At 46.4% G+C, this 21,487-nt stretch overlaps 2 protein-coding genes across 13 annotated transcripts in view; one reads left to right on the top strand and one right to left on the bottom strand.

Moving 5' to 3' along the window:
- Positions 1 to 18,930, top strand: part of SLC2A8 (solute carrier family 2 member 8) — a 23,186-nt gene extending 4,256 nt beyond the window's left edge. For 4 of the 5 annotated variants that reach the window (XM_083721820.1, XM_083721818.1, XM_083721819.1 and 1 more), the window contains 10 exons: positions 2,300 to 2,461; positions 4,417 to 4,579; positions 5,738 to 5,944; positions 6,348 to 6,447; positions 7,211 to 7,422; positions 8,611 to 8,757; positions 9,006 to 9,114; positions 9,557 to 9,733; positions 11,268 to 11,413; positions 11,951 to 18,930. In XM_083721820.1, the coding sequence (XP_083577946.1) occupies positions 2,361 to 2,461; positions 4,417 to 4,579; positions 5,738 to 5,944; positions 6,348 to 6,447; positions 7,211 to 7,422; positions 8,611 to 8,757; positions 9,006 to 9,114; positions 9,557 to 9,733; positions 11,268 to 11,413; positions 11,951 to 12,091 (1,503 nt within the window). In that variant the 5' untranslated portion in view covers positions 2,300 to 2,360 and the 3' untranslated portion in view covers positions 12,092 to 18,930. Of the gene's footprint in view, positions 1 to 2,299; positions 2,462 to 4,416; positions 4,580 to 5,737; positions 5,945 to 6,347; positions 6,448 to 7,210; positions 7,423 to 8,610; positions 8,758 to 9,005; positions 9,115 to 9,556; positions 9,734 to 11,267; positions 11,414 to 11,950 lie in introns of those variants that run through there. The other variant, XM_083721822.1, reaches the window with a different exon arrangement.
- The window catches only part of GARNL3 (GTPase activating Rap/RanGAP domain like 3), a 115,396-nt gene continuing 108,209 nt past the window's right edge, over positions 14,301 to 21,487 (bottom strand). For all 8 annotated transcript variants that reach the window (XM_083721699.1, XM_083721703.1, XM_083721701.1 and 5 more), the window contains one exon: positions 14,301 to 21,487. In XM_083721699.1, coding sequence (XP_083577825.1) covers positions 21,334 to 21,487 — 154 coding nt within the window. In that variant the 3' untranslated portion in view covers positions 14,301 to 21,333.

The raw sequence follows: 21,487 nt of genomic DNA, 5'->3' as shown, positions 1-21,487 counted from the left end.
CAGATTAGAGGGAGACTGGCACAAAGTGGTCCCCATTAGTTTGCTGGCAGAACATGGATTTGCTCCTAGATTTCTCTAGCTCAAATCTGATGCTCCACAGGAAAGCATGTGATTGATTGAACAAATACAGAGTGCCTTTTCTATGATACCATCACACCTAGTCTCCTTTCCCAACCGTTCTGGATTGCTTGATACTCTTCAGTAACCTTTCTGAGATGGGGCATCTAGAACTGTACCAAGTATTCTCATTATGGGGTCCCTCTAGATGTCCTTTTTATTCTGCATTCTTGGTGATTTGTACTCATGATGGTATCAGGGCAGTTCTACATGATCCCGTTTCACATACTGTTTTGCGCATGTGCATGCCCTGCTAGCTTCCTGCTGAAATCTGAAAACTTTTCATACCACAAATGTTCAGGAGGAGAGGGGCTTTGTTGTAGTAGCTGTTACTATGTTGAAGTTCCCCTATAGATGGCAGTAAAGTAGTAACAGTGAAAAAGCATTGCAGAAAAGTAATGAAATGCACTGGTACAGTGGTACCTCAGGGTAAGTACTTAATTCGTTCTGGAGCTCCATTCTTAACCTGAAACTGTTTTTAACCTGAAGCACCACTTTAGCTAATGGGGCCTCCCGCTGCCGCCATGCCGCCGGAGCACGATTTCTGTTCTCATCCTGAAGCAAAGTTCTTAATCTGAAGCACTATTTCTGGGTTACCGGAGTCTGTAGCCTGAAGCATATGTAACCTGAAGAATATGTAACCCGAGGTGCCACTGTATGTGGATAATCTAGTATGAATCCAGCACTAATGCTCTGTTCAATGACATGTTGCAGAGTACACCCACCTACTGCAAAAAAAGCACCAGTCTGGAGAGGATGTCATTAGACCTGCAGTCCTATTGGGATTCGGTTGGCATGCTCTGATGAAGTAGGAATAAATGGGGGAGGGGGCTGAAGTGGGATAATCTGGGCTGGAGGAGGATTAGGGGTACCTCCCCTTTCCACCCCAAGTCCCGTTGCTTTGGAAGGGGAAGCAGCTATGCCAGCTCTTTCCTCCAACCTTGCTGAAGAGCAGGAAGCATCAGTAAAAGCTAGGAAGGCTGAACAGGAGGTGGCAGCCACTGAACAAGACCCTGAGCAGGAGGGTGCTGCCTTGCCCTCTAGGATCAGGATCTGCCTTCACAAATGGTAACAGATCCACATACCCCAACAGAATGCACATTTGCAGTTCCAACATCGCCACAAGGCAAGATAGTGAGGGCACTATGTTTAGACAGGCAGAGTGTAGAAACTTGTTGGAACATTTTTGGTGTTTCCATCCAGTTTTGAATAACTTACTCTGCTCACGATTCTGAATCGTGATTCCCAAGTCTTGTGTCTGCTGCTGAGCCTGTACTTCCAAGTAAGAGCCTCTGCTTGCATGTGTTGGATGGGAGTCAGGACAGTGCCCCACAATCCTGCCCAGCAACAGTGTCCTATACTTTTTGCTTTACACCCAGCCTGATGAAAGCCTTTCCTGGCTTCTTTGAGACCTTTCCTTTGGGTATATTAACAGTAGTTTCCCACTGTTATTTTTGGATCATTGAGGGTTATGGTGTTCTCAGTTCTCAGAGTGCCAGTCCTTACATTGCCAAAAGGGTACCATCATACAAGAGGGGGGTATCTGTAGGTTCTGAGGAACCCTCTGGCCTCCCTGTAACAAAACCTAGCCCACTGAAGTCTTGAACATGCTCAGGATCCATAGAATGCTGAGTGTGTTTATTTATTTGTTTATTGAATTTATATACTGCCCTATACCCAGAGGTCTCAGGGCGGTTCACAGAAAAGATGACAATATATAAAATCAAAATAAGAACAATAACCCAATAACACCCCCCAAAGATATATAAATGATGTATATAAATGTATGATGTATATACAGTAATGTATATAAAAACATCAGAAAACAGTGCACATTAAAAGGCTTCCCTATACAGTAGGCAAGAGGAGCTCTATTTGTGGCAGCAAACTATTGGGAAACTATTGAGTGTTGAGATGGAAAACATGGGAATGAAAGGGAATGAAATTGAGTGCCCTGGAAGAGGGCATGGCAGGCTAGCTGGAACCCTGAACAAGAGCAGTTCACGCTATAAAGTTTTGTTTCAGTTCCCCCTTCCGGTCAGCTGCAGTTTTGTCTCATTTTCAAAAGTTAAGGCAGCAATGTATGGTTGAGGAAGCGAAATAGGTCACAAGACTTTCATTTGCTACTTCTTGCGTATGATCTTTATCTCCCCCCATATCTATTTTTGTTTCTATTTTAAAGTCTTCAGGGCTAAGGAACAGACATCATTTGCTGGGCAGAATTGCATTCTCCTTTGCCACCAATGGGAGATATGGCATCTGAGGAAACCAGACCCCTTTTGAGTACTGAGGTGGAGACAGAACTGCCTGCTCAAAGACCCTCTCCACTGGAGATCTATCTGAGGTGTGTGTATTTATCTGGCTTTTGTTTTTGGAAAATGTCAAAACGCAATTGTTCTAGTTATGCACTGCTGGCCAGGAATATAAGGCCAAATATGGACTGAGGGACAAAGAGGACAAGGCCCTAATGTTGGTTATCTACAAGTCCAGTAGTCAGCCTCTGTCCCTCTGCCCCTTTGCCCTCACACTGTATCAGCTGTTTGTAATGGAGTTTAATGAATGACGTCTCTGCTTGCCAGATTCTGAATTGTTGGCTCAACAGAATCACCCTGAGAGGTTTTCCAAATCTGATTGAGAATCTTGGAACAAGAGGGCTTTTCTTCTAAATGCATAATCTGAGCTATTTCTGATGTTCAGGCATGCCAATCCTTGCACAGCCCAAATGGCACCATTAGAACACAAGATAACAGCAGGCTTGGAGGGGGAGTGTTTAGTGGCGAGGGGGCGGGGTCCCAAGGGAGGGAAACTCTTTCAAAAGCAGGCCAGTGACGACTGAGCTTGCTTGTTATCTGTGGAATGTTGACTGCTGGGAGAGAGATTCAGAAAGTGAGGAAATGGAATGGATAATCCATGAAAAGGGCATGTCTGGCTAGAACACTCCATTCCGCAACATTTGGTTGTTGTTTTTCTTTTTTGGTGTTTTCATTGAGTTTTCTACCACAATCCCAAGATGCTGGTCAGTCATCTCAATTTGAAGACCCTATCATTGCTTTGTGTGATAGCTGGATGTGAGTGTAGAAGCAACTCTCCCCTCCTGCAGTTTCCAACACCTTGTATTCAGTGGCAGAACATTGTCATTTTGGCTAGTAGCCATTTATAGGCTTGTGAATTTGCCTAATCTTTTAAAGCCATTTACTGCACCAGCTTTACAAATGGCACCTATTGGGAGACAGTAAAAGGACCTCTGGCTGGTTAAGTCCAGTCAAAGGCGACTATGGGGTGCAGCGCTCATCTTGCTTTTCAGGCCGAGGGAGCCAGCATTTGTCCACAGACAGCTTTCCGGGTCATGTGGCCAGCAGGACTAAACTGCTACTGGCGCACAGAGGACTGTGACGAGTGCCAGAGCGCACGGAAACACTGTTTACCTTCCCGCCACAGTGGTAACTTTTTATCTGCTTGGAGACAGTATCACCCATAGAGAAGATGTTATCAGTTATCCCTAATCACATCTTGTTGCCACAGCCGTGCCTTCATAATTGAGTGGGAGCTACACAGCACATCCCCTCCTATTGTCTTACACCAGGGGTGGGGAATGTGGCCTCTTCATTTGACCCTTGGAACTATTCTGGAACTATTCTCTGGCCATGTGTCTCCCACTCCTCCCGGCCCTGCTTCGCACCCTTAACATTTTTGCCTGGCAGGAATTAGTCCTTTAACTCTGACAATGCCCCTTGGTGGAACTAGGAAGTATCCCCCATCTCAATCCCTGGAGGCCAGCCGCCAGTCATTGTAATGGACTGACTTGGTATAAGGCAGTTTCCTGCATGCTTAAATATTTGTGTGTTTGGGTGCTGAACTAAATAGATGTAGTGATGGCCACCAACTTGGATGGCTTCAAAAGAGGATCAGACAAATTCATGAAGGGTGTGGCTATATGTTCTTCCTCCACTGTCACACATCTCTGAATGCCAGTTTCTAGGAATCACAGCTAGGAGAACACTGTGGTGCTCAGGTCTTGCTTGTGGGCTTCCCAAGGACATCTAATTGGTCACTGTGAGAACAGGATGCTGGAATTGGTGGACCATTTGCTTGATCCAGCAGACTGTTCTTATGTTCTTAAACAGTTTCTTTCAAAAGGAAGGGTCAGTGGAAGCACTAATACATCGGCAACTGAAAGATCTGAAACAAAAGCGTGTGGTTTTTTCAGGTGTCTGCTGAGCTGCATCATCTGCAAAAAAGGGCAGCTGTTTGTGTGTCTCTCCCCCACCTCCACGTTTTTCATTTTCACTTCTTGTGCAGCAAGGTCCAAAATCAGAATCTCTTCCTGGCTACGTTTGCTGCTGTGCTGGGACCGCTAAGCTTTGGATTTGTCCTTGGCTACAGTTCGCCGGCTATTCCGAGCCTAAAGAAAGTTAGCAACCCAGAATTAAGGTTGGAAGACATTCAAGCATCTTGGTTTGGGGTAAGTCTTCTGCTCCACAAGCAAAGGAAGGGCAATATTTCAGTGGCAGAGCATCTCCTTTGCATGCAGAGGATCCTAGGTTCATTCTCCAGCAACTTCAGGTGGGGCTGGAATTGTCCCTTCCTAATACCCTGGAGACCTGCAGCACGGCAGTGTGGGCAGCACCTCACTAGATGAACCCCTGTGAAATGACTTCATATAAGGCAGCTTCCTGTGTTCTTCTGTTGGTTTGATAATATGGGGTGGAAAATAAATGCTTATTGACTTGTGCCAGAGTATAGAGACATATGGGACGTGGGTGGCGCTGTGGGTTAAACCACAGAGTCTAGGACTTGCTGATCAGAAGGTCGGCGGTTCGAATCCCTGTGATGGGGTGAGCTCCCGTTGCTCGGTCCCTGCTCCTGCCAACCTAGCAGTTCGAAAGCACGTCAAAATGCAAGTAGATAAATAGGTACCTCTCCAGCGGGAAGGTAAACGGTGTTTCCGTGCACTGCTCTGCATGCTGGCCACATGACCCGGAAGCTGTATGCCAGCTCCCTCGGCCTATAGAGCGAGATGAGCGCGCAACCCCAGAGTCGGGCATGACTGGACCTAATGGTCAGGGGTCCCTTTACCTTGTATAGAGACATAGGAAGGTTTATTGAGTCAGATCATTCTTTCATCTAGTCCAGCACTTTTGATTGTCAGCAGCTCTCCAGAGTCTCTACCTGCCTTCTACCAAATCAGTACATCGGCTCATCTAGCTTAATACTGTCTACACTGACTGTCAGCAGCTCTCCAGGGTTTTAGGCAGAGATTCCCCCACAGTCCAACTTGAAGATGCCGGTGATTAAACTTGGGACCATGAGCATGCAAAGCTGATGTCCTACCATAGAGCTAGGGCCCCCTCCCTTAAAAGTAAAGTAGGATTCTAGTCCTCAGTAGTTCTTGCTGAATCAAACAGGAACATAGGAAGTCACCTTATACAGAGCAGGGGAGAGGTGTGTATGTCGCCTCCGAACACCTTGCAGGACAGGTCAGATATAAATGTCATTTATATTGTGCCATCATTGCATACACCAAATCTTGGGTTAGTTAACGTGATCGAAAGGTGCAGCAATCTACAATCAGAAACCGTTCAGTTGTGAGAGTCAGTTCTTTTTTCTTTTTCTTTTGCAGTCTATCGTAACGCTGGGCGCTGCAGCAGGCGGGATTCTAGGGGGATATGTTGTGGATAAATTTGGCCGGAAGCTTACCCTGATGCTGTGTGCCATCCCATTCGTTTTTGGCTTCACAATCATAATCTCAGCTCAGAATGTCTGGATGCTTTATGTCGGCCGGCTATTGAATGGCTTGGCCAGTGGGGTAACATCTTTGGTGGTCCCGGTAAGAGATGGCCTGCCCTGTCCTTTCTCATTGCAGTTTTGTGGAAAGAGAGCCATCTGCTGAATGCCAGAAGCTGCATTTTACTGAGTTGGAGACCATTGACCCATCTAGCTCAGTGCTATCTATTAAGGGTATGGGGAATTTCAGGCCCAGAGGCCTAATTGCACTGTTAATTAGGGAATTTCAGTACTTTGATTCTGATATTGTAACCTGTATCTACATACATCTGCCTCTGATTGCCTTGATTCTATAAGAAAAACAAGGATACATTATTGGGGGCCCTCTCTTTTTTCTTGTTGTTTTGAAAAAATGCAAAATTCTGCAAATGCAAAAAGAAATAAAATATATCCTTTTCTCTGTATGACTTGAACAAGACTCCCTTCCCCTTTTGTCCACACTGTAGGTATATATTTCTGAAATAGCCCACTCCAAAGTTCGAGGGATGCTAGGATCGTGCGTTCAGCTGATGGTGGTGACTGGCATCTTGGGAGCTTATATAGCAGGTACACTCATGGGGGGCTCTGTTGTGTTCTCGGGTTTGCACATTTTCTCTTGCACACATCATCGTGGGATACAAGTACACCAACCAACACCTGTGGATGGTGTTGGCACCATGTTGTGGGAAACTGAGTGGGGAGAGGGAGTGGAGTACAGTGGTACCTCAGGTTAAGAACTTAATTTGTTCCGGAGGCCCATTCTTAACCTGAAACCATTCTTAACCTGAAGCACCACTTTAGCTAATGGGCCTCCTGCTGCCATGACGCCACCACCACACAATTTCTGTTCTCATCCTGAAGCAAAGTTCTTAACCCAAGGTACTATTTCTGGGTTAGCAGAGTCTGTAACCTGAAGTGTCTGTAACCCAAGGTACCACTGTACCTTGAAAGGAGGGAGTATGGCTGCCTGCCTTCATACCTTTGAGCACTTTTGCTTGGGTGGAAAGTGTCCTTGAATTCTGATCATGCCTCTTGCTTGCCTGGATGATGGGTAGAGAGTTGGTGTGTGAGAATGTCTGCAGATACTAGCCTACTGTACAAAGGCAATATCTGCATTCATTTCTCACATTTGCCTCTGGCCTCACTCACCACGGGTGCCAACAGGCACTCTGTCTTAACGGAATACATCACTTGAATGCTGGGGGAGCTGTTTGCTTCTATAATGTGCACCAGCTTGCATTTAGCCCTCTGGGCATGACAAAAGCTGCCAAGTGTCCTTTATTCCTTGCCCCTAAGAACGGCTCTTCTTCTTTTGGGTCTCCTCCCTCAGGCACAGGGCTGGACTGGCGCTGGCTGGCCGTACTGTGTTCCGTCCCACCGTGTTTTATGCTGGTACTTGTGGCTTTCATGCCTGAAACGCCTCGCTTCCTGCTGAGCCGGAATCAGCGGCCAGAGGCCATTGCTGCTCTGGAGTTCCTGCGGGGGCCCCTTGTGGACCATGAGTGGGAATGCAGAGAGATTGAAGTAAACGCCGAAGGACAGGTGAGTGGAGCTGGAACCATACTGAAACCAGGCACGTTCTTGGGTTGCAAGGGTGGGAAAGGTGGCAGGAGAACGGACCTGCCTCTTCCCCCTGCTAGCTCAGCTCTCTCCAGCTTTAGGCTTTTCAGGGGAGGAGGGTGGAAGCCTGAAGTGTTTGCCATCTGCTCCTCCTGGTATAGGGACGCAGGTGGTGCTGTGGTCTAAACCACAGCCTAGGGCTTGCCAATCAGAAGGTCGGCGGTTTGAATCCCTGCAACAGGGTGAGCTCCTGTTGCTCGGTCCCAGCTCCTGCCAACCTAACAATTCGAAAGCACGTCAAAGTGCTAGTAGATAAATAGGTACCGCTTCGGTGGGAAGGTAAACAGCTTTTCCGTGCACTGCTCTGGTTTGCCAGAAGCAGCTTAGTCATGCTGACCTGGAAGCTGTACGCCGAGATGAACATAATGGCGAAGCTGTACGCGAGATGAACACCGCAACCCAAGAGTCATCCACGACTGGACCTAACAGTCAGGGGTCCCTTTACCTTTTATCTCCTGGTATAATCTGGCAGGTGCTAACTGCCCCCTGACATTCTTTTCCTCTGCTGCTGAACTGCTCAGTAGTCAATCCCATGCTGAAACTGCACAGGAATCAGCAGCAGTTTTGCAAATAGAACAGGGGGTGGCCTGGTACAGCCACTTACAGTCATGTCCACCTGTCACAGCTGACCTGCAAGGCGGGGCGGGCTGGGATGAGGTCTGCTTGGCCACTTTGCATTCCCTGTGGCCAGCCAGCAGGATTGAACTAGCTGCTCGGCAGCTGATGAGTGGGGAAGGTTCAACCCTTCTCTTTGTAGGGGTCTGCTTTGTCATAGTGGCGAAGCAGAAACTGGCAGCACTGAACTCTCTGCTCCCCAGCTGATGGGTGAAGGGTGCAATCCTCCACTCTGCAGGGGTTTGTTTTGTTCACATTTCTCTGCAGGGAACGTGCTGGCAAAACAGTACCCAGCAGGATTGACATCAGCTGATGGACAGGTGGGCATGGTTTTGGGGAAATGGCCCAGCTGGCCAAATTGGTTGTCCTCATGGGCCAAGATTCCTAGTTCAGTCCCTGACATCTGCAGCCAGGGTGCTGGGATCTCTACCTCAGACCCCAGAGGGGTACAGTTGCCCCTCGACACTGAAACACTGGCTACGTCTTCCTTTGCAGGAGGAGCTGAGTCTGGCCGAGTTTAAGAATCCAGCCATTTACAAGCCATTCTTCATTGGGATTGCCATGATGTTCTTCCAGCAAGTGTCGGGGATCAATGCCATCATGTTTTATGCGGAAACCATCTTTGAAGAAGCCAAATTCAAGGTGGGGGGCTCCTCTGTCCTCTTGACACCTTGGATGCAGCCATACTCATTCATATCTTGGTCAGATGCCCAGAATTGGACACAGTATTCCAAGTGTGGTCTGACTAAGGCACAATAGAGTGGTACTATTACTTCCCTTGGTCTTCTGTTGATGCAGCCTAGAATAGCATTAGCTTTTCTTTGCTGCTGCATCACACATTTTCAAATATTTGAGATTTTTATTTACTTCTTGCTATTGTGTGTTTTCAGGAGAGTGGTGCTGCTTCCATCATTGTGGGATCCATCCAAGTCTTTTTCACTGCTGTGGCTGCTCTTATTATTGATAGAAAAGGTCGAAAAGTCCTTCTGGTCGTATCAGGTATTGCAGAAAAGCTATCCTTCCAGTGTGAAGTGTAGGATTCTGTGCCTTTGCAAGTTAATTTAATGTGGAACACTATGAACAGCTGGATAAAATTTTCTGGTGGTGGATGTCCAGCAAGGCAAGCTTTTATGTGTTTGAAATAACTAGCCTTAGGGCCTTAGGTCAGTGGTTGGACATAATCCCCAGCATATCCCGGCAGGACACTCTCTCTCTCTTTGTGCTTGTGTGTGTGTGTGTGTGTGTGCGTGTGTGTGTGTGTGTGTGTGTGTGTGAGAGAGAGAGAGAGAGAGAGAGAGACAGACAGAGGGGGGGGGGGAGGCAAAGGATGCTGAACTAGATGGTCCATTGCTCTGATCCAGCACAGCTCTTGTTACATACACTCTTGTTCCCAAGCAGTATAACTAGATGTTCTGTTAACTATTTATCTCATCTTTCCCAGGGTTCATTATGGCTATCAGTGCTGCCATCTTCGCGATCTACTGCAAAATGGCTCTCCCAGTCCCCATCAACTCCTCCCATGCCAACCCACCAAGCTCCATTCTGAGTGCTGCTGTTGTGGAAGAAGATCACCACCTTGCGTGGTTGGCGGTATTGAGCCTGGGCCTCTTCGTCATGGGTTAGTGGGCACTTTTGCTGCGGTTGCTGTACTCACAAAAGTTAGTCTATATAGATGCATCCACCTAGAGAATTCTGGGCCTTTTGGTGCCTTGAGGAGTTTCCCAGCCATGTAGTCAAGGTTGAGTATGCTTTGACTACGTGGATGCTTCCCACACCAGAATGCCCTCTCTGCTGCAGCAGCAGGTGATGCAGACACAGGAAATACACATGTCGGAAGAATCCTGTTTGATCACAACAAAGCCCTTGATTCCTCCTCCTTCGCTGGAGTCCAGCTTTTTTGAGGTCAGATTAATGACCTGCTTATTGGTAGCCTACTGCTTGTGGAGCATAGACCTTAAGGGTAGGGAACCTTTCTTCAGCCAGAGGGTCACATTGGGGAGGGGGCAGTGTTCCACAAGGGTCATGTGCTGGTGGTGTGTGGGGCCAGAGCAACACATGTTCAGTTTTACAATAGGCTGGTTTCTACACACAGATACAGACACCCCTCTCTATCCTCCATCCAGGCAAGCAAGTGGCATGATCCGAGTTCAATGACACATTCCTGGCAGGCAAAAGTGTGCAAGGAGGGCGTGGGTCCTGGGGTCTTGAAAGCTAAGTGAAGGGGCCTGACAGGGGCTGTTTTGAAGATGCTGTTGGGGGAGCCCCTCCCTGGGTGGCACAACCTCCTCCACATTGCTATTGCTGTTGGCTGTTTGCTTGCATTGAGCTGCACTACTGCTCAGAAAGAGACGATATATTGTGTGAGTGGTGGCAGATACCTCTCCTCCTTACCATCACTGCTTGGTGACTTGGAGAAGGGCAGGAAAATAGGAAGAGGCAACGAGGAAGGAGAGCAGCAAGGTTGGGTGGCTATGGGGGTTGTTGTGTACCTGCTGGGGTGTGGTCTTAGATACTTGCCAAGCAATGGCTACCCCCTGATGCCAGTCCTGGGCATAGAACTCCTGCCTCACTCAAGTCAACCTCTTAAAAGTACCCTTGCATTATTATTATTTTCAAGTGTGTTTACCCTGCTCTTCATCCAAAAGGCTCCCAGGGCAGCTTATGAAAATTGATAATACGGTCCCTGCAGTCTTGCACACTGCATGTCATGTCATGAAAGGAAAAGAATTGGGAAAGGAGCAGGGGGAAGCAAACTTGGCACTATTTCTTTCTTATAATGGCAGCTATAATGGGAAGAGTTCAACTGAGCAGCCAAAAGTTGCTTCTCTTTAAGCTGAGCTGATGGAGTGACGCTGCTTCTCTTCTCCTCCTTTAGCCTAATGAAATGGCTGCTATCATGTGACTGTTGATGGAGAGAAGAGCCTGATAGACACTGGCTTCCAAGCTGAACTGATGGAGTGGCTCCTCCCTTTTAGCTACAGCCTGTTGCTAGATAACATGTGAGATGTGAGGAAGAGGGGAAGCCTTGTCTAGTTGTATCTTTCTGGTTTCCAGTCAGGGTTGCCTGTTCATTACTGACCTTGCTCAGTTCAGGGAAACCTCTACTAACTGCTCTCAATGAGTTTGCTTTCTCCTTCCTCTGCAACCTGCAGGCTTTGCCTTGGGCTGGGGCCCAATCCCATGGCTGTTGATGTCTGAAATATTCCCTCTCCGAGCTCGAGGCGTAGCCAGTGGTGCCTGTGTCTTAACAAATTGGCTCATGGCTTTTCTGATCACCAAGGAGTTCCATGACCTCATGGTAAGCAAGGATCACATCAGAATGGTTTACAGCAGGAGTGGGGACAGTGGCCCCCATTTTCTTTTCAGCAACCTTCTGGGGGCCACATGCCAGTGGCAAAAATGGGTTGTTGGATTCTTTTTGCCTACCATATGCAAGGATCCTGCTAGAGTGAAAAGCAGTAACCATGCTGTGACGTAGCCAGTGGAAGGACTAGGAGTCTTAGCTGCTTACTGAGAGCTCTCATGCTTACTGAGAGCATCAACCTGTGTCTGCAGTTACTAGGAGACATGCTAGGTTTCTGCATGCAGGAATGTTCTGGATGAGAAAACATTCTCTTATGTTGGGAATGGGGAACCTTTGGCCCTCTGGATGTTGCTGAAGTGCAACTCCCATGAGCCCTAGCAAGTGTGGCTGTTGGCCAGGGATAATGTAAGTTGTCATTCATCTACACCTAGAAGGCCAAAGGTTCCCCATTTGCCATCTCAAGAGTACAGCTCAACCACCTTGGTACTGCTTCTGGTTCTTAATCAGACATCTCTTTCTCTTCTGCCCCAGGTCTTCCTGACGCCTCATGGTACCTTCTGGTTGTTTTGTGCCATGTGTTTCTCCAACGTGCTCTTTACCATACTCTTTGTTCCTGAAACCAGAGGGAAAAGCCTAGAAGAGATAGAGGCCTACTTCCAAAGATCACATTAGCTGTTTGCAATCTTAGTGGGAGAACTTTCCCCCTTGGTCTTGGACTTAAGGTGTGGGTGGTGGTGGCTGGTGGGACCCAACCCTTCTTGAGATTTGCACGAATGTAAAGTCTTCACCGGGTTCAACTGGGTCCAGAGAACTGTCTGGGGTGTAGGTGTGGTCAAGATGAAAGGCAGGTTCATTTTGTGTGGGCAATGACCTACCACTTTTCAGTATTACAGCACTACATACATTATTACAGAACGGCAGGCACTGTTCAGTTTTCTGCCATCTAGAACAAGGTGATTAAGAATTCGTTTTGAACAAAACATTGCTTTTCTCTGTTCGTTGGCCATGTTCTGTGTGGCCAGCCTTTTCTTCTTCTGCTGAGGACTGTATTCCTCGGGAGGGGGGACCTGATGGGAGGGTCATCCTGGTTGTAGGTGGGGCTAGAGCCAAAAGTGGGTGCCCTCTCCCCTGGGCTCAACCCCTTCCTCTTTCTGCCATCACTACCCCTCTCTACTGTCACTTCCTTTCTCTCTGTGTTTAGAAAGCTCTCACGAACTACCTTCTAATTCTGTGTAATCTGGGCCTACTCTATGGGTGTAGAGGAGTGAGGCAAAGAGTCCCGAAAAGGCACATTGAGCAATGCACACAGCGTGCACAAAAAACCTAGCAAAAGAGGGAAACTGGGTCTGACTTAGCCAATGTCACCAGACTATTTTGCACCCCCAAGGTTTCTCTCACAAACAGCATTTTAAAATGAGATGCATCCCTGCTGTCTGAAGTGGTATGCTACCAGTTCTTTCCATGGGATGTGTAGATTTTAATGCAGAGGGGTTTAAAGCAGCCAAAGGTTTGTTGTGATTTGCACACAAAACGTTAGACTTTGGCAATCACGTGGGATATTTTTAAATGAATGGGTTTGGCATACTGCTGCCAACTATTGCCCTCTCCTCTGGTTCTTGAGTCCTGTTCAGGAGGTTAGTAATGCTGAAACTGGGAAATGATAAATCTCATTCCCATGATTGCATTTCTTGTCAATCTCTGCCCCAAGGGGACTCCATCTAAAATCATGTGATGGGGTGGGTAGGGATTGGACCCAGTTCTGCCAGTAAGGTCCCAAAGTCTTCGTTTCCAGACTTCTAATCTTGTTTTGTGGAATAAAGGTTCAAGGATATGGTGCTATGTGGAATAAATATATTGAATTCCATCTGATGCTTTGGGCAAATCATCTTTGTTTTCTTAATGTTCAGTTAATATTGAGTGCCGTAAATAACACCAATGGACAAACTAGGGAGGACTACTGTCCCATTTTTTGACCAGAATGTAAACTTCTGCTTATCAACTAGTTTTCCAGGATGTTGAGATTATGGGGATAAGGGAGGGCACTTCCAGGTCAGGAGTGGGGATTCATGCACATTCCCCTCTCCCAGTTAGAATTCATTACAATTTCTACTTTCAAATCTATTCTTAAATTTCATCCTAGAAACATTTTTCACTTGGGTCTGCACTGAGTCGGTCATCTTTAATTTGAAAGGTGCAGAATGGAGTATATGAATGTGTGTGTGCTGTTTTTGTGCGCTTGTGGTAGAAAGAACTGGAGGATTCCTTCTACCCAGTATCTAGTAGTAACTGAAATATTTGGCACAATCTAACCAATTCATTAGTGAAATTGTTAACCAGAATGTGATATTTATTATGTATTTTATTATGAATTGCCTTCTAAATCATGCTTTTTTTTAACATTTCTTTTAAAACAGAGCGGAGATGGCTTGGGGTTTTATTTTTAAGGTGCACTTTATAAAATGGTTTTGAGGTTTAGATGTTTCTACTGAGTAAGAAATCTGATGGCAAAGGATTCCCCCCCCCCCCAAATATATACCAAAATAATTCTTTCTTTCTTTCGTCAAGTGTGGGGAATTTTTGACCTTTCAGATGCTGCTGAACCACAACTTGCATTGTTAGTGAGCAACACCTAGCAGACACATGCCTGGTGCATGTTTTAAGTTTTTCTGCCTGATCCTGTGAATGTCTCCTCAAATGCAAGTCCCACACAATTCAATGAGACCTGCAGGTGTGTAGAAGATTGCTTTCTCTGCCCCCGCCCCCCAAATATCAGTGTCAAGGAGTGTGTCCAACATGAGTGATAACAATCTATGGTGTTGTCTATCTTATGTTTGTCTCATTTGTTACACACATGCACCCCAAGGGGGCAGAAGAAGAGACCAAATGTCATAAATATTTATTACATATCAAGGAAGTAAAGAAAAGAAAAACCCTACAGTTCATTTTACAGCTGTGGTCTATGGAACTTTTAGAACAGATTTCTGCCATTATATTTGTATTGTGATTCTCTTTCTTTACAGGCTACATTTGAAAACACAAAAGAGGGAAAACAATAATAATAATAATACATTATTACTTTAGCATTTAAAAACAATGGCAATACAATCGAGTTTAAGACACTTGGTGGTAATTTAAACTTTGAGACTCACAAGAGGGGAAGCCACAGCCCAACAGTACATAATCGGTGAAAAGTACAAAACCCCACTAGATAACAGTCAAGGGACAGGATCCAGCAAAAGTTTGGTGCGACGAAAGCAGCAGCCTTATGGATGATGACCTAAGGACTAAGTTCAATGGAACACATTTGCACCTGTTTCCAAGTAAACATGCAGAGGATGGGAAAGGGCTGTAGCTCAGGGTCAGAGCTAGGCTCAAGCCCTGGAATCTCCAGGTAGTGCTTGGAAGGCAACCTGTCCAGAATCTTGGGCTGCTGCCGCCAGTAAATGCAGACCCTACTGAGCTAGGTAGACCTAATGGTCTGACCCAGCACGCGGCAGCCTCCTATGACTATTGCAAGGCTGGATTCATGAAACGCACTTTCCAGGGAACAAGGCCTGAGACTTAGTTCTGAGGAAACTTGCATAGGCCCAATTTCACTGAATTCAGACGGACTTAATTGTGCCTACACAGGTTGACTCTGCAGTAAAGCCCAGTCACTGCTAGAATAAAGGAGTAGGGAGCCTAATGAAATCCTCAGGCTCCACCGAACTCCCCCAATTTCAGGCAAATCACCCCTCCTATACACAAGAGTGTCTCCTAACAGCAAGGGTTAAGGAAACCCATCATAAAAAGGAAGCCCCCCAATAACCTGATAGGGGGTCCCACGACTGCAGCTTTACTTGGAGGTCAGTTCCCTTGCCAAAGAAGGCTGTTTGTCGCCAACCATGAATTGTGCTGGATTCTGCTTGAGGGCTTTTTATAAGGAAGGGGGGGGGGACAAGCAACCAGGGTAGACAACAAATTTGTTTTATACAAACATTAGCATTTGTGAGTGCTTTCCGTCTGGCAAGAGAAATACATAATAAATATTAGGAAGTCCAAACCTGCAGAAAATAGTAACACCCCACCCACCCCTTTTTTTTTAAAAAAAAAAGAAAGATAAAATCCTGCTCACTTGGACACACAAGAATGCCACTGGGTTGTAGTGGGGGAAGGAAATGTGGACCTTCGGGTTCATCAAGTGTCAAATGGCACATACAGGACAGACATGCAAAAATAGGGTGTGTGTGTGTGAGAGAGAGAGAGAGAGAGAGAGAGAGAGATTAATGCTACAATCACGGCAAGGACCTTTAGTGCCACAAGGACTGGGTTGTAAGAGGCAAACTTTGCCAACTATTCTGGCAAACGATGTTCCTTGCTTTGAGATCTATTAGATCATAGACTTCTTTTTTTATTTGGCAACAGTGGATGGTCTGGGGGCAGCGAATGCTGTTGCATCACCTGGGCACCTACTGTAATCAGCCTTTTTTTTTTTTTTTTTGAGACAGCTCTTTTGGAGGAAGACCGGATAGAAAAGTATAGATTATCTGCACTAGTAATGTTTGAGAACAAGCCTGAGTGCTGGCTTTGTCCTCCAGAGCTGCCTTTGCAAACACAAAAGATATAGTCAGAAAAAAATGAGACGTATTGGATCTATTGGACTGGCTGATGACAGAGCAAATGTAGGAGACCTGCACATATAACACCCCCTTAGGAATAGCTGGAACTTCTTGCAAGCTGGAAGGAGGGGCTGTTGTGACAGCAGCAAGCAGACCAATCTTCTCCCCTCAGCCCTATAAGCATGTTCGAACACTTCAAGCACAAATGGATAAACAAAGAGACAAATCCAATTTTCAAATGTTCCCAACTGATAGGAACGGCAAGGGGAATGAGCTTACTATTCAAAAGTAAGCTGTAGACGGGGGATGGTGCCACTGCCGTTATTATCACCATTAGGCTGCCCAAGTAGAACTAAACCACAATTTCCAAGGTTGTACATTTTCTTACAACCTCATCCCTATAGAAGAACACTCATTTAAGAGGCACAGTCACTCACCCAAGGCTACCTTGTGAGTCAGTGGCTGCAACCAGAGAGAGAGCGAGGTCCTTGTGAGAACTGACTCTCGGGGGGGGGGGGCAGTGGAAAGAAGCACAGATTGTATTGAGGCCACAGTGTTTAGAGGAGGCTGGTGACCTTCCAATTAAAAGCTGCTGTGCCCCCCAAAATGTCTCCATCTCCAGGTACCATATAGATAACTATATAGTTATTGTCACGGAAAGAGAAAATGCAAGGTATCATCAACAGGTCCAGAAAGCCAAAAAGAGGATTCATCAGCAACGTTCTAGCATTAGCGCTCCCTAGTTACCAAACAAATGACAAAGCAATAGATGCTAAACAAAAAGCTACATCAAGACATAGAAGGAAATGCCAGGTGTTCAGTTATGGAATATCTCAGAGGAGTGGGGTGTGCAGGAGGAACTTTAACCCCCCTCCCCCGAGCCAAACTATTTCAAGCCAAGCCCCAAAGGGCCATAATCACTCAGTGGTAGAGAATCTGCTTGACACACAGGTTGAATCCCCAAAGGCATCTACAAGCAGGCCTGGTAAGGACACCTTCCTGAAAGCCACTGCCAGTCAGTGTAGACAACAGTGAGCTGGATAGAGCAATGGGCTGACTGGGGATAAGGCAGCTTCCGATGTTCTTATTTAATTCAGCCCTTTGATAAAAAATGACGAGGACTAGAATCTTACTTTGCTTTTAAGGGGCTAGAGCACTGTTGTTAGAACACACACTTTGTATGCAGAATGTTCACAGTTCAAACCCTAGCATCTCGAGAATGTCTGCAGATGGGAATGTCATTGCCTGCAACCCTCATAGACAGCTGCTAGTCAGTGTAGATAATACTGAACTAGAGGGAACGATGGACTAGTTCAGTATAAGACAGCCTTCTAGGTGCCAAGCCGTCGCAGCTGCCCATAGGACTGGCCTACATCTTACACACTGACCCCACCCAAGCAGTTTTCTCATAGGGAGTTTCCACCTCCTAGGGGAACGCGTACCTGATGTAGTGCCTTCCTACCTTGCTCTGATCTGTAACAAATGCTGCTGCTGGGATAAAATCCACTCTGCAGTGAGGACATCCCTGTGGCGCGTTTTCAAGCAGGCCTTGCACTAGAGAGATCAGAATTGCCAGTGGGAAGGTGAATGAGGGTGCTGCTTGGATGTTGACATGAACCTACTTGATGTGGTGTAACTCCCAAGTCATAATTTCTTGTGCAGGAGCAAAAAACAAACAAACAAAAATGTATCATTGGAAATGAGACAAGGATGTGGCCTACAATGGCAAAGGAGGGAAATAGGGGGAAATGATTTCATTTAAGCAGAGGCATCAAGCCAGAGTCTCAGTTCCTCCATCAAGGGCCCAATAAGGTCTAAGGTAGGTAGTGGGAATTTCTGGCCCTCCGGCTGTTGACGGACTGTAACTCCCACCATCCCTGACCACTGGCCTGGGCTGATGAGAGCTGTAGTTCAAATACATCTAGAGGGCCGAAGGTTCCCCAACACCTAAAACTTCGCGGTGCTTTTTGTTTTTATTTAAGAAAAGCTGGGTGCTTTCGCATGCAAAGTTATGTGCTCTAACTACTCAGATGTACAGCACTTCTGTTGGTAGGGATTCCACAAATCTGGAAAAGGCTCTGCCTAACTCTCCTCCACGTATGTGCGGAGGGAGGAGTCATCCACATGTCAGCTCAAGTTAAGAGCTTCTAGGTAAGAGAGTAAAAGGTGTGGCTTCTTCACTCACACAGTTCTTAAGCCATCATTAGTTTCCTACTGTGAGTGAGCTGCAAGTGATCAAGTGATTGTGCTCAATCTGGGACTCAGTAGGCCTGTTAATCAGGCTCAGACAGGTGACCAATCTCACTTGCTACTGGCAATGCCGACTGGCTGTCAAGATGGCAACATCACAAAACACTATGATGCTTGGGGGGGGGGGCACACACATGACATTACGTTCCTTTTCCCTATGCAAAGAGGAGGCCTGAGTTTTTGTCAGACTTGAGATCCCGCCCACCCCTTCTCACCTGAACAGCAACTGCAAGCTTTTCCCTTGCTAAGGGTTCAGTCCACTTGCATCAAGTTGGAAAGTTAAGTCATGCAGCTTCTGCACATACATGAGCAGGCTACATGCAGCAAGCTTACCTGTACAGCTATGCTGTCACCTTTAGTAGATGCCATGGCTCCTGTATCTAATGGGCACAATGTTGAACTGTTTTAATTGCTACAAGCATCTCACCAAGGATGGATTAAGTGCTCTGTTCTACTGGCAAATATAAGGCAATTGTGTAATAGAGGGGACAGAGGGACTGGACTCATGGAATATTGGTGGGCAAAGGAGGTAGGAGAAGGGAAGCTGCAACTTCGAAATCTGCAAGCAGGAACCAAGCTGAATTTCATACCTCTGCCTTGCTAGGATCCCTTTCTAGACCCTCCCACTTCCAGTCCCAAAGCAGACACATGCCTTTGCCATTTTTTTAAAAAAAAATACCCTGCATGAAACCTGTTTTTCTCTAAAAATGAAAAGTTAACCATTTCTAGCACACGACAAGCTGAAATCTCTCTCACCTATTGTCATGCCATAAAAGCCCTGCTTTGTGGCAAAGGCAAGCCATTCTGTCCTTTTTCTAAGCACATCATTAATTAAAAGTATTGCTTCGTTTATTGATCAGTTGCTTTAAGAGCAGGAAAATAAATAAATACACACATACATACATACATACATAAGAAAGACTCCACTCCCCCACCCCTCATGGAAGCAAGATGGGATCCCACACAGGACAGGTAGTTTAAGTTGATCTGTGTGAAGTTGTACAAATCAATGTCTGCAACTTTATAAAAAGAAGAAGAAGGAAATGAATCAAGAGCAGGTAAGTGGGGGGGGGGGGCAAAGGCCTTTGGGGTCCAACACCTCCCATGTGGCAGGAGCATCTACTCTGCAGACACAGAACTAGTATCAAAGGGTCTTTTCCATGCTGCACCAGCTTTCCATATCCAACTTCCATTTTCTTCTCAGAAAACAGCAGTATGTGGACAGCTAAGGGCAATGTGAGAGGGAAGACAGGTCCTTGTCTCTGAGATTTCTGAAAGGGGGGGGGAGGGAGGGGAGAGAGAGCGAGAGAGCAAGAAAGAGAGAGGAGATTTCCCTTCCCATGCAGCAAGCACATACAGGTAAATCTCTTCCCTGTTAAAGAGGTTTGGCAGGTTTTGGAAATACAAATGCCCCCCAAAGTCTGTTCTGCAGAAGCAGGAGGAGTGTAAATGCCCTGGAACAGTGTTTCCTCTTCAATGCATCCCCCACACCCCAGGAATGCAGCTCTTACCTGGTGTCTGTGGATAATCATTTTAGCTAATCAGCAAATGTGCCAATAGACCTGAAACCAGGATGAGGGTTGCCTGCTCACTCAAAACATTTATACTTTTAGAGGGCACAGAATTTATTTGCAGTCTCATCATCCCAACCCCCCCCCCTTTTTTTTTGCTGTGACTGTGAGGAAGAGTTTCGCCATTCACGTCTGCATCAGCCACTCCAAATAAAGTATCCAGATTGCCAAGTGGGTGCGGGGAGGGAACTGGGGCAAATTGATGGTTTAAGACATTATTTAAAACTCTACAACCTTCCCTGGCTACCTGCTATGCTAGTCTGAAGAGACAAGGACCGCTGTTTAATCACAGTAGATTAAACTGATTAAAAAGTCTTTCTAATCAGGTAACATAGATTTTATTTTTTTGTTAAATTAATAATTTTTAATTTAAGTACTCCTTAAAAATTGCAAATGGGCATAGAAGAGTCACCCCCTTCACATGGGTGGGTGGGAAGGCCTATTTTGAGATGGTGTGTCCTGTGACGTATGGATGCACCATTCAGAAATGAAGGAATGCTGCTGTTTGTGAGTCTTCCTGGGCAGCGTGATGAAAGAAGAGGAAGGGCGCAGAGCTTCTCTTTGGCAAAAAGAGGAGCTTGGGAAGATGGGGAGCCTGGAAGCTAAATCCTGCTTTGGGTTAGTGGGATGTACAGCACCCAACTTTTCCTCTTCCCTCATTCCAAGCCCTTTAGCAGTGTAAAAGAGAGAGAGAGAGAGGAGCTTTTCCATCCCCAGCCGTCTCCCTCCCACTTATAAAGTTGTTGCAACAAACCGAGCAGGGGAAATGTCACCCTCTCCACTCTTGCAGGAGATATGGGTCCTCCTCCGAGGCCACTTGTGCCCCCAGCCAAAGTTCCTATTGCAGCACAGCCTGCTGGTTTAGGGAAGGGCCCTAGCTCAGTGGTGGAGAATCTGCTTTGCCTGCAGAAGGCTCCAGGTCTAATCCATGGCATCTCCAGGTAGGATTTGGGATGACCATAGTCTGAAACCCTGGAGAGTTGCTGCTATTCAGTGCAGACAATACTGAGCTAGATAGACCAATGTTTTGACTGGTATACAGCGGCTCCCTATGTTCCTATAAAATATGTTGGGGGAGGGTTTAGGAGGATCTTCCAGCTTTGTGTCACTGTGGAGTTTATAGCAAGCTGTCCGATTCCCCCAAATGTGGACAGGCTTTTAAAATTGAAAACTAATGTTTAAGTCATATACGCTTTAATCAATTAACTGATTAAAACTCGTCTGCTCCACCAGCTGAGATTCCTGTAATGGGGTGAGTGCCCTAATATTCAACCAAGGAGAATAAAATATGCTACGTCCCACCTGCCCTTTCCATCTGAATAAGCTGGAAATACTGGGCGTTCTAGATCTCGATTGCCTATGTATACATTCTGTATTCCAGAATTATCAGAAAATGTAGTGTGATTTTTCTATACTGTTTAGAGAGTCATAACAAATGGGTGGGGGGGGGTGGGGGGGTCAGGGAAGGTGTGCAAGTGCTGTGTCCAGATTGTCTTCACTTCAAGTCAATGATGTCTTCGTCAAAGGAAGCCCCAAGCTGAAAGAGGCTGCTGGACTGGGGGCTCTCGTCCCGTGTAGTGGTGTCGGGGTCTGAACTGGTGGAGAAGTGGCGCTCTTCAGAAGTGCTTTCGAAAGAGCATGCAACGAGC

This window comes from Podarcis gaigeae, assembly GCF_964106915.1.
Source record: "Podarcis gaigeae genome assembly, chromosome: Z".
NCBI lineage: Eukaryota > Metazoa > Chordata > Lepidosauria > Squamata > Lacertidae > Podarcis > Podarcis gaigeae.
The sequence above is the reverse complement of the archived record's forward strand: the minus strand, read 5'-3'. Positions and strand labels throughout refer to the sequence as shown.